Source organism: Staurois parvus, unplaced genomic scaffold (genome assembly GCF_062004578.1).
Source record: "Staurois parvus isolate SC_StPar_1 unplaced genomic scaffold, SC_StPar_1.0 ptg000217l, whole genome shotgun sequence".
In the NCBI taxonomy this organism is placed as follows: Eukaryota; Metazoa; Chordata; class Amphibia; order Anura; family Ranidae; genus Staurois; species Staurois parvus.
In genome coordinates, this window is record NW_028318013.1 from 7,996,002 (window position 1) to 8,009,002 (window position 13,001).

Consider the following 13,001-nt stretch of genomic DNA (forward strand, 5'->3'; position numbering starts at 1 on the left):
TAAAAAATAAATAAAAATTCCAGTATATATACACACCATAGTTTGTAGACGCTATAACTTTCAAACCAATTAATATACACGATTTGGGATTTTGTAGCAGAATACATTTTAGCTTAAATTCATCAAGAAATTCAATTTTTTTCTTATTTTTTTACTGAAAATGTTTTATAGCAGAAAGTAAAAACTATTGATGTTTTTTTTCTCAAAAAAATTACAGTATTTTTTTATTTATAGAGTAAACAATAAAAAGCCCAGTGGTGATCAAATACCAGCAAAAGAAAGCTCTATTTGTGGGGAAAAAATTTAATAAAATTACATTTGGGTACAGCATTGCATGACCAAAAAAAACACGTTTTCTTTTAATACTCTTTAACCACCTCAATACTGGACACTTTCATTCCCTTCATGGCATTTTTAAGTTTTTGCACTGTGACACTTTGAATGACAACATGCAACACTGTACCCAAATGACATTTTTATAATTTTTCCAAAAAGATACAGCTTACTTTTGATTGTATTTAATCACCGCTTTAATAAAAAAAAAAAAAAAAAGGTTTTCCTATATAAAATGAAAAAACATACTGAAAATTAAAAAAAAAATGCAAATTATTATTATACAGTAGTTATAAAGCGCCAAGAGTTCGCTCAGCGCTGTACATTGTAAAGGGAGACAGAACAGGGGGGGTTCGAGGGCCCTTCTCTTTCGAGCTTACAATCTAGGAGGGAGGGGATAGTGGTACGGGAGGGGATAGTGGTACAGGAGGAGATAGCTGTGGGGGATGGAGTGGTAGGAAGAGTGGAGGAGGTCGGAAATTAGCAGGGGGTGGGGTAGGCTTCCCTGAAAAGGTGGGTTTTCAGGGTTCGCCTAAAGGAGAAGCAAGTAGGTGTTAGTCTGATAGGTTGGGGCAGGGAGTTCCAGAGGATGGGCGACACCCTGGAGAAATCCTGGAGGAAGGCATGGGAGCAGGAGACCAGGGAACTAGAGAGAAGGAGGTCTTGTGAGGAGCGGAGTGTGTGTGTTGGGTGGTACTTGGATATTAGGTTGGTGATGTAATTTGGGGCAGTATGGTGGAAAGCTTTGTACGTCCGTGTTAGGATTTTGAATTTGATCCGTTGTGCAATCGGTAGCCAGTGGAGGGATTAGCAGAGGGGGGTGGCGGAAACGGAGCGGTTGGTAAGGTGAATGAGTCTGGCTGCCGTATTCAGGATCGACTGAAGCGGGGATAGCCTGTGGCGAGGCAGGCCAGTGAGGAGGGAGTTGCAGTAATCGAGTCGTGATATGATGAGGGAGTGGATGAGCTGTTTATTGGTTTCTGGGGTTAGGAACATGCAGATTTTGGCGATGTTGCGGAAGTGGAGTCTGCATGAGTTTGTTAATGATTCGACTTGGGGCTGGAAGGATAGGTTGGAGTCCAGAATGACACCAAGGTGTCCAGTGGGATAAACGCTCATCCGGTATATGGTGGAATCCTTATGTCAGCGACCTCCAGGGGTGCGGTGTGCGCTCAAGGAACAGGAATCTGGTGATTCCTGGGAATTCCATAATTGGAGAGGACGCAGATGATTCTGGTGACCACAGCAGAGACGACCACCACTCTGGCAGGTTCCCTGATCCATTGACCAGGAGTAGGTCATTTTACTCCAAGGCGCTATTATCTGCGCTATCTGGTTAGTGCATTCTACAGCCACACTTCCTACCACAGATGTCACAGATTTATTTACGTCACTCCTATGATATATTGACTTTGACACCTATATCACTATTTACACCTTCTTAATGATGATAATGTTATAGTATTGGTTGCTTAAGACCATTATGCTAGCTGCGTTTATACCTGTTTAGATGGTCATATTTTATCATGAGATAGACCTATATACCCTAGCGCTGCATGTTTTCTGTTTGTGACTGTTTACCACGAGGCGTTTTGGAGGCTTGCCTTTCATGCCAGCTGCTTTTATACTTTGCTCTATTATTATCCAGCGCTCGTTACACCCCCTTTTTTTCTATTTAGGCCGAGGGAGTGTAGTTTTTTTGAGAAGGAGGGGGTGGTCGACTGTGTTGAAGGCTGCAAAGAGGTCAAGGAGTAGGAGCACTGAGTAGTGGCCACTAGCCTTGGCGGTTAGAAGGTCGTTGGAGAGTTTGAGTAAGGCGGTTTCGGTGAAGTGTAGGGGACGGAAGCCGGACTGTAGGGGATCAAGGAGGTTGTTGTCGTTGAGGTGAGAGCTTAGGCGAGTGTAGACTAAGCACTCGAGGAGTTTGGATGTGAATGGGAGCAGGGAGATGGGTCTGAGGTTGTTCGGGTCACTGGGGTCCAGAGAGGGCTTTTTAAGTATGGGGGTGATGTGTGCATGCTTCAGAGGGGAGGGGAATGTGTCGGAAGAGAGGGAGAGATTAAAGATGTGAGGGAGCGTAGGATGGAGAGGGAGGGAGGTCATAGGAGTGAGGGGATAGGGTCGAGGGGGCAGGTGGGGAGGCGGGCATCAGAGAAGGCCTTGGAGACCTCCTCAGTGGTAGTAAGGTCGAAGGTGTGGAGTGTTGAGGGGGCTTCAGTGTGAGGAATGTTGGGTGGGGTGGAGGTCAGAGCAGTGGTGGGGCCGTGGGAGAGGGGTGATGAGGGGGTAGCTGTGTGAGAGGGGACGGGGTTGGAGGGAGTTTGAGCAGCGACGAAGTCTCTGCGGATTGTGTCGAGGGAGAGGGGTGATGAGGGGGTAGTTGTGTGAGAGGGGGCGGGTCTGGAGGGAGTGTGAGCTGTGGTGATGTCCTTGCGAATTGTGTGAATCTTGTTTTTGAAGTGATTGGCAATCGCAAGGGCGGTGAGTGAGGTGCTGGGTGGAGGTGGGGGCGGAGAGAGTAGAGAGTTAAAGGTGGAGAAGAGTCGGCGAGGATTGGAGGAGAGGGTCTTGATGAGGGTCAGGAAGTAGGCTTGTTTGGCGGCGTGGAGGGAGGAGGTGTAGGTGTGGAAGGCAGATTTATAGCGGGTGAAGGCTGGTTGGGATCTGGTTTTGCGCCAAAGTCGCTCCAAGGCACGACTGTGTCGTTTGAGAGTATTGGTGTGATCAGTCTGCCAGGGCTGGAGCGGTCGGGGTCTGATGTTTCGTGTGGTTAAAGGCGCTAGTGAGTCAAGGGCTGTTGACAGTGCGTTGTTATAAGCAGTCATAGCCAGGTCGGGGCAGGACAGGGGGAGGATGCTGTCATGGAGTTGATTAGCCGCAGAGTGGAGGGGGGCAGGGTTCAGGTTGCGGAGGTTACGGCCGGTAGTAATATGACATTTGGAAGGGTAGGCATTAGAAGACGAGGAGATAGAAAAGATAATAAGGTTGTGGTCAGAGAGAGGGAAGGGGGTGTTTGTGAGGTTGTGGGGAGCGCAGTGGTTGGAGAAGATAAGGTCCAGGATATTTCCGTCGGAATGGGTGGTGGATTGTATGCACTGTGCAAGTGCAAAGGAGGAGGTTAAGTGGAGGAATTGGGACGTGGCCGGGTTGTCAATGTTGACAGGGATGTTGAAGTCCCCAAGGATGATGGTGGGTAGCTCGGAGGAGAGAAAGAAGGGTAAACCAGGAGGAAAAGTCATCAAGGAAGCGGTATACGGGTCCAGGAGGCCGGTAGATTACGGCAATCTTCAGGGGGGTTGGAGAGAATAGTCGGATGCAGTGGGCTTCGAAGGAGGAGAAGGATAGCGAGGGGGGGTTAGGGAGGACTTGGAAGGTGCTCTGTAGTGAAAGCAGCAGACCAACCACACCACCTTTACGACCGTTAGGTCTGGGTGAGTGGGTCCAGGTGAGACCTCCATAGGAGAGTGCAGCAGGGGAGGTAGAATCAGTGGCCTGAAACCAGGTTTCCGTGATCGTTAGGAGGTTGAGGGAGCGGGAAACAAAGAGGTTGTGGATGGCGGTGAGCTTGTTGCACACCGATCGGGCGTTCAGGAGTGCACACGAAAACGGGGGGGGAGGGGGGGTTAGGGAGCAGGGGGACAGATACTAAGTTGCGGGGGTTGCGGCAGGACGTGGAAGCTGGAGGGTGCTGTGTGGGTGAGCGAGTTGGTGGAGGGCCAGGGTTCGGGGAGATGTCCCCCGCGGTTAGAAGAAAGGTGAGAAAGGTGGCATGGGAGCGGGATGTGCAGGAGCGTGCAAATCTACCAGTGGAGTTGTTTGGGTCAGTGGGAGAGTGGAGCATTAGGAGGAGGTGGAGGGTGCCAGGGGCACTTGATTGGAGACAGACTGGCGTGCAGTGGGGTCTCTCGTTGTGGTGTTTTACATGTAGGGTTCTAGTCTTTAGGTCAAGTTGAGCTGGGGGTTGGTGTGAGTGGTCTCTGGGTGGGCGGATCTGGAGCGTTGTGGAGCTGGGTTGGGGTCAGCGTGTGTGGTGTCTGGGTGATCGGATGAGGAGTGTTGTGTGGCTGTAACTTGCGTGTGCTCTTGCAAATAAATAATCTTTCTTCAAAAATCTACATTAAATGTTTTCTGCTACATTTCTTTGGTAAAAATAACACAAATCAATGTTTAGTCTGTATAAATGTCAGAGTCTACAAAAATATGGTATATATCAGGGTTTTTTAACCAGGGTTCCATGGAACCCTAGGGCACCTCCAGAGGTTGCTAGGGGTTCCTTGAGCAATGGGCAATTTCTCTCTCTTAGAAAGGTTCCCACTTAAGTGTAAGGAGCATTCTTTCCACTGACCATCACACAAATGTATCATGAGTTGTAGATAGACTAATTTTTAGCAGGGTCTCCGTGAGACCAGAAAGTTAGAACATTATTTCAAGGGTACCTCAGCATTAAAAGGGTTAAGAAAGGCTGGTATATACTGTATATTTGAAAACTGATCAATCCTGATGTCCTGCCTGCCGATTTCATTTCTACAGGCCCTAAAATGCCAAAGCAGTACAAATCCCCCCAAATGACCCCCTTTGGAAAGCAGATAGTATAATTTATTCAGTTAGAGGCATTGTGACTTTTTTGAAGTCATGATTTTTTGGAAAATGAAGACATTAAATATAATTATTTTTTTTTTTTTCACAAAGTTGTCATTTCAAAAACTTATTTCACATACGCAGCATAGGCACACTTACAATTACACATCAAAACATATTCTGCTACACCTCCCGAGTATGAAGATATGACATGTGTGAGACTTTTTCTTAGCCTAGATGCAAAGAGAGGCCCAAAATCCAAAGAGCACCTTTTGGCTTTTAAGAAGCATAAATTACACATCTAATTTCCTTCTTAGAGGCCCTGGAGCAACAGGACAGAAACACCCATAAAATGACCACATTTTGGAAAGCAAACACGCCAAGGTATTTTCTAAAAGGCATGGTGAATCTTTTGAAGACTTCATTTTTTGCCACAAGTTTTTATGAATGAGGAATGAAAATAAAAATAATTTAACACAATTATGTTAATTTAATATATAAGATATTTCTAACATACAGCATGCACATGCTTAGAATTACAAGCCAAAACACATTCTGCTACTCCTTCGAGTAGAACGATACCGTATACGTGAGACTTTTTCATTGTTTGGACTGATTATGTTCCGGACCACAAGCTCAATTTACAAAGCATTATGTATCACTTTAGGAACTGCTGTAAAATACCTCTTAGTGTTTCATTAAAAAAAATGTTTGTAATTCAATAAAGAAAAAAAGCGCTACTAAAATACAGCATGAGCTATTTTATGCAGTGATGTGCTATTTTACTAGTAAAAGCTAGCACTATTTTAACACCGGCAATAGCTGGTGTCCTTAAATAGTGAATAACTAGTTATTAAGGAGCCGGCGGCCACCGCATTCTTCATAACCAGTAAATATCATGGTTGTTAAGGAGAGTCCTTAACAACCATGACTCATACTGCTGACAGCAGAATGTAAACTAAAGAATTGCCAGCCTTTCTGGATCTGGGGGCTCCCTTGCTAAAGGGGCTTCCAGAATCCAACAGGTCACCCCCACATCTCCACAACCCTGGCTCAGGAGCCCTCTTTCACCAAAGGACCCCCCGCCCATGTTGAGGGCATGTGGCCTGGTATGGTTCAGGAGGGTGGGGCAGGCTCGCTAGCACCCCCCTTTCCTAGCCTGCCGGGCTGCATGCTCTGATAAGGATCTTGTATGGATTTAAAAAAAAAAAAAATCCATACCAGACTTGAAGGGCCTAGTATGTTTTTTTTTTTTGTTTTTTTTTGTTTTTTTAATGCTGGCAATTTTTTGTTCACATTCTGCTGGCAGCCAGGGCAAAGCAGTTTGTGAATGGGAGAGCAACTACGCCCTGAGTGTCTGACAGAGAGTAATGTGCCTTGTATATATTTAAATGGAAGAAAAAAAATGTGACGGAGGTGAGGATTTCTTCTATTCTGCTCCTTTCCAAATATTTAGGGCTGGATAGGAGGCGTGGTTGAAAAGCTAACCATGGGGGATACAGTAATGTTCTGCGTAGGCATGGTATTCTATTACTCCAGATTCGCAAACTGACCACACCAGCATGGATCTACTTGGCGTGGTCATATTCAAAGAGGAAGTAAAGTAAACATGTAGGATCAGCAAGTATTTTAAAGGAAATAAAAAAAATAAAAGGCTAGACTTACCAACATTTGTATGAATTCACAATGCATATATTGGTTATTAATTGTTGGAGTAACATACACTTTAAGCACAAAACTCATAATCTGTGATGTGACAAGTGACAGAGCCATACATTTTAAACTTTGACACTGCAACTCAATGTATATATGTTTAAGCACACAACAATACACAGATGCAAATCAACTGTGTGTTGGGTGTGCTGCTTTGAAAAACAACATTCATGTCTGATTTTAGTTGCTGTGTGGAGTGCTGGCACTCTATTAAAAAGGAATGGGCTGTGACAACCCCCCTTCCCCAAACTACTTTTTCCTTTATTATTAGTGATCCCCAGCTTCTCTTTGCTGCACTACACGTGCATGTACAAACACACATCTGGTGGGGAGAGGTAACAAGAAGGTAATGAGTGCAAAAAAATACACATTACAAATGGATGTGGTCTGTGGCTTGTCACCTGCAGATAACATCCATTCATAATTCCAGGCAATCCTGGAATGGCTGTAAGTTTTTGATTGCTGAGGCAATCATAAACTTACAGGCTGTGAAACTGTAGTGGCCGTAAGGGTGACCGAGCTCCCCTACCGCAAACAGTTCTGTTCCAATGTAATTCTTACGTCCATGGCAGTAAAAGGGTTAATGGCCTTGCTTTGTCATATGACCACACTGTGTTCAGAGTTTAACTCCTGACTTATGGGCACTCCTTCAGTTAAATCTTCCCAAGTGTCTACCCAGCATCCTGGAATTCCTGCACGCTTTCTGTGCTTCTTACCAGCCTGCCTGAAACACTGACTGTCCCAACTATACTCTTGGATTTGTATTTGGCCTTGACATCTGGATCCAGCAAACAACCGGTAGCTTTACTTCAGTCTATTGCTACTCCTGCTTTACCCAACTATTCACTTCACAAATACCACACCCTCATGCTGAACTCCTGATGAAATACATGCACCGGTATTTACACACTGTGTGAAAGGCAGCTACTAATAGTGAGGACCCCACACTAATATGTTACACCTGGAAAATATTACCCCAAATATAATCTTACACAATGCAAATTCCCAGCATGCACCATCTTCTTTCTTCATAATTCTTTAATTCAGAGATATCAAACACAAACAAAACCTAAAAACAGATAGAAGTACCCAGCAGCATACTAACACTGAATAACATACCAAGAAAGGTGCGCAAACCCAGGTGAACGTGCCAACTGCAGACAGGTAAGCAGATTTCTTCAGCACTTTAAGCTCCTCTTGTCTGATTCCAAGCACTTTTTCCTTAAAAGCTAGTTCCCAGGCATAGAGCTTTAGCACTTTAATACCATTTAATATCTCATTCATCAGCTTAATCCTGTTGTCTTTGCACTTCATTTGGACTACCTAAAAGGAAAGACCATTCCGAAATGGGTTAAGTACATATACATACATACATATATATTTATTATTTTATCATACATATATGCAGTGTGTGTATACATATACAGTAGGGATCGAAAGTTTGGGCACCCCAGCTAAAAATTTGTATTAATGTGCATAAAGAAGCCAAGGAAAGATGGAAAAATCTCCAAAAGGCATCAAATTACAGATTAGACATTCTTATAATATGTCAACAAAAGTTAGATTTTAGTTCCATCATTTACACTTTCAAAATAACAGAAAACAAAAAAATGGCGTCTGCAAAAGTTTGGGCACCCTGCAGAGTTAATATCTTGTACTGCCCCCTTTGCGAAGCTGAGACCTGCCAGTGTCATGGATTGTTCTCAATCATCGTCTGGGAAGACCAGGTGATGTCAATCTCAAAGGTTTTAAATGCCCAGACTCTTTCTAATCTGAAATTTGATGCCTTTTGGAGATTTTTCCATCTTTCCTTGGCTTCTTTATGCACATTAATACAAATTTTTAGCTGGGGTGCCCAAACTTTCGATCCCCACTGTACAGTGCTCAGCATGAATGAGTACACCTTTGAAACTTTAATCAATAACTCAATGAACACAAGAACAATTTCCAATATTTTGACAAAACTGAGTTTTATAGAACATTTGTTTAGCTCATTATATGAAAGTAAGTTAAATAATATAACTTGGATTACAAAATCTTCAGTTTTACTCAAATTAGCTGATGTAAAAATGAATACACCCCACAGCAAAAACTACTATATCTAGTATTTTGTATGACCTCTATGATTCGTAAGGACAGCACCAAGTCTTCTAGGCATGGAATGAACAAGTTGACAACATATTGCAACATCTTTTTCCATTCTTCAAGAATGGCCTCTTTTAGAGCCTAGATGCTGGATGAAGAGTGGTGCTCAACTTGTCTCTTCAGAATTCTCTATAGGTGTTCGATTGGGTTCAGATCAGGAGACATACTTGGCCACTGAATCCCTGTTCTTCTTCAGAAATGCAACATTGGCCTTAGATGTGTGTTTTGGATCATTGTCATGTTGGAAAAGTGCACAACAACCAAGGGCACGAAGTGATGGTAGCATCTTCTCTTCCATTATAGAGCAGCACACCTGTGAATTCATGATACCATCAATGAAATGCAGCTCCCCGACCCCAGCAACACTCCTGCAGCCTCACAGAAGGACATTGTCACCACCATGTTTCACTGTAGGCACCATGCATTTTTCTATGTACTCCTCACGTTTGTGATGCCATACAGTTTTGAAGCCATCAGTTCCAAAAACATTTATCTTGGTTTCATCACTCCAGAGGACAGAGTCTCAGAAGTCTTATTTTTGAGCATGGGCCCTGGCAAATTCTAGGCGGGCTTTTTTGTGCATGGCCTTTAACCACTAGCCTACAGGGCACTTATACCCCCTTCCTGCCCAGGCCAATTTCCAGCTTTCAGCGCTGTTGCACTTTGAATGACAATTGCGCGGTCATGCAACACTGTACCCATATGAAATTTTTTATCATTTTTTGTGACAGACAGAACTTTATTTTGGTGGTATTTAATCACCTCTGGGTTTTATAGTTTTTTCTTAAACCAAAAACCACTGAAAATGTTGAAAAATGTTGTAGTTTTTGTTATAAAATTTTGTAAATAAGTGATTTTTCTCCTTCACTGATGTGCGCTAATGAGGTTGCACTGATGGGCACTGATAGGCTGCACTGATGGACACTGATAGGTGGCACTGATGGGAACTGATGAGGAGGCACTGGTAGGTGGCACTGATGGGCAATGACGGGAATCACTGATGGGCACTGAAAGGCAGCACTCATATATAGCACTGATAGGCGGCACTGACTGGCACTGTTAGGCAGCACTGATAGGCAGAACTGACTAGCACTGATAGGTGACACTGAAAGGCAGCTCAGATGGGCACTGATATGTGGCATTGTTGTGGCACTGGCAGGTGGCATGGATGAGCACTGACAGCTGGCACTGATGGACAATGACAGGTGGCACTGCGGGGGCTACACAGATGATCACTGCTCTGATGATCTGTGTACATGTCCCCTCTGAGGGATGCCGATTACCGGCTCTCCTCTACTCATGAGCTGTCAGCGTAACATAACTGGCATTTCCCTATTTACATGCGATCAGCTGTGATTGGACACAGCTGATCACATGACCGAGCCGACATCTTTGGCTCTTTCCATTGATCGGTGATCCGCTGTGGACACGAGGGACACAGCGCACCCCCGATCGCCGTACATGAGCGGTTAGAATGGAAGGACGTCATATGACATCCTCCCAAAACGCGAGAACCGTCTTGCATCCGTCATTTTACTATATGGCGGGCGTGAGGCGGTTAAGAGAGGCTTCATTTGTGGACGACACCCATGCATGCCATTTCTCTGCAGTGTACTCCATATTATGTCACGCGAAACAATCACCCCAGTTTGGATTTCTACCTCTTTAGCTAACTGTAGTGAACCTGCATAGCGATTTTCTTCAACCCTTCTCAGCAGAAGACACTCCTATCGAGGTGTTAACTTCCGTGGACGGCCCGGACCTCTCAGTGACATGGTTGTAGTTCCAGCTTTGTTACATATTTGTATCACTTTTGCTACAGTATTCTGACTGATAAGTAAAGCTTTGCTGATCTTCTTGTAGCCTTCACCTTTCTTTTGTAAAATTATTTTCTTTCTCAGGCCTTGTGACATTTCTCTTCCATGTGATGCCATTGCTAACACCCTGAAATGGGAAGGGGTTTTCTTTATCAAGTAACACCCTTTTATAATCAACTGTTAGCTGGACACTTGTTTGAGTCATCTGTAGTTTAATTCACGTTAATTAGAATTTTGTTGTCTAAAATTCAGCTTTGTTCCTAAGACTTTCATTGGGGTGTATTCATTTTTGCAGCATGGTCTTGAATTAATTTGTTAGGAAAAATACTTTTTTTGTGTGTGCAAATTAACAAATCTTGTTTGCAATCAATGGGCCACATTTGTGGAAGTATTTTGTAGTATAGTGTCCCATAGAAAATGTTGATTCTGAAAGAAAAGTAAAGGTTTTCTGACACATCTGTTAGGGTGTACTCATTTATGCTGAGGTGTGTGTGCGTATCAAAATGTATAAAGATACTCACAGACATAAGAGGATTGTTGTTAATATCTAATGATCAATGCTACTGGTTCCCATTCTTGAACTTGAGCTGCATACACTAACCTCAGGCTTTTCTCTGACTGCTTACAGCAAAGCTGAATAGGTCAATACCCAAAATAAAAAAGGAGATCTGAGACTCAGAAAACGGCAGACTTTCATTTGAGAAGTCTCACTCAGTTGGTTTACATCGGGACTGATTTCATTTTAGAAATGTTTTAGAAAAGTTGCTGTAGTGACAATTTTCTACTCACAGCAGAGGTGGATGGGAGTGCTCAGTTTAAACTTACTGATAAAGAACAATGGCTAGATATAGTGCTAGCAAGTTATTCTATTTTAAATTAATTATACTACAGCTCTTTTGTATACACAGATTTCCACATATGTAATTTATGCCACAATGGCCTCCAGAGAATGGCAAAGATGAAAAAAATCTGGGGAGAAAAAGCATTACACGACTACAATACTTGAACCTAAATGGCATAACATAGGCCTGAAAAAATAAGAACTATTCACACAGTGCTGTAAACTGACAAACTGTAACTAAGCTGAAGATCTCAGCACTGCTGCAAACTCAAGTATCATTTTTAAATCAAATCATATGCCTGTTATTTACATCATCTGTCCCGTTAGTTGCAGCTCATACTAATTGAATTTACTACAGCTACTTTTTCTAAACACTTGCCTACCAGGCATTATTACCCCCTTGCTGCCCAGGCCAATTTTCAGCTTTCAGCTCTGTCGCACTTTGAATTACAATTGTGCGGTCATGCAACACTGTACCCAAACAAAATTTTTATCATTTTAGACAAATAGAGCTTTCTTTTGGTGGGATTTAATCACCACTGGGTTTTTATTTTTTGCTAAACAAAAAAAGGCCAAAAACTTTAAGGAAACAAAAAGTTTCTTAGTTTCCGTTATAAAGACATTGTAAATAAGTGATTTTTCTCCTTCACTGATGTGCGCTGATGAGGCTGCCCAGATATGCGGCACCGATGAGCACTGAGGGGCACTGACAGGCGGCACTGGCAGGTATCACTGATGGGAAATGACAGGCATCCCTGAGGAGGCACTGAAAGCCAGCACAGATGGGCACTTCTGGCCGCACTGATGGGGCTACACTGATGATCAGTGTCCTGATGATCAGGGTAGATGTCCCCCTGAGAAATGCAGCTTACCGGCTGATAGCGTGTGACAAGATGACTGCCGATATTACTATTTACACGCGATCAGCTGTGATTGAACAGAGACATGTCTAAAGAGACATAGCTATGCACTTGAGAGATTGTGGTATAAAACCAAATCCCAGCAAGCATTCACCCTATAAAAATCATCGTTCATAAAATACAACTCCTCCCTCCATGCAGCCAAACAAGCCTACTTTGTCACTTTTATTAATACCTTGTCATCCAGTCCTCATAGTTTCTTCTCTACTTTTAACGCTCTACTTTCTCCACCATCACCTACACCCAGTAACTCACTCCCTGCTCATGAGAATACCAATCACTTCAATAACAAGATTAATGATATTTGTGGGTGCATTGCATCTCTACTGCACAGATATCTATCCCACTTAGCATACCCTGTAAAACCACCCTGAACACCTCCCTCTTTTGATCTTGCTACTACCAAAGAGGTCACTAAAGGCTTTTCAGTTGCCCACCTTACCACCTGTCCACTGGATCCTGTTCCTTCACAACTACTACGGTCATCATCTTCTTCAATACTATGCTCCCCCACTCATATTTCCAATCTCTCCCTCTCTACTAGCACCTTCCCCTCCCCTCTAAAACATGCGCTGACCACCCCCATACCTAAAAAGCCCTCACTGGAACCCACCAATCTGAACAACTTAAGACCCATCTCCCTGCTCCAGTTTA

At 43.6% G+C, this 13,001-nt stretch overlaps 1 protein-coding gene across 2 annotated transcripts in view; it reads right to left on the reverse strand.

Moving 5' to 3' along the window:
- LOC149460927 (multidrug resistance-associated protein 1-like) overlaps positions 1–13,001 on the reverse strand; it is a 382,011-nt gene that overhangs the window by 175,501 nt on the left and 193,509 nt on the right. For both annotated transcript variants that reach the window (XM_089679079.1, XM_089679078.1), the window contains exon 12: positions 7,744–7,947. In XM_089679079.1, the coding sequence (XP_089535205.1) occupies positions 7,744–7,947 (204 nt within the window). The remainder of the gene's footprint in view (positions 1–7,743; positions 7,948–13,001) is intronic.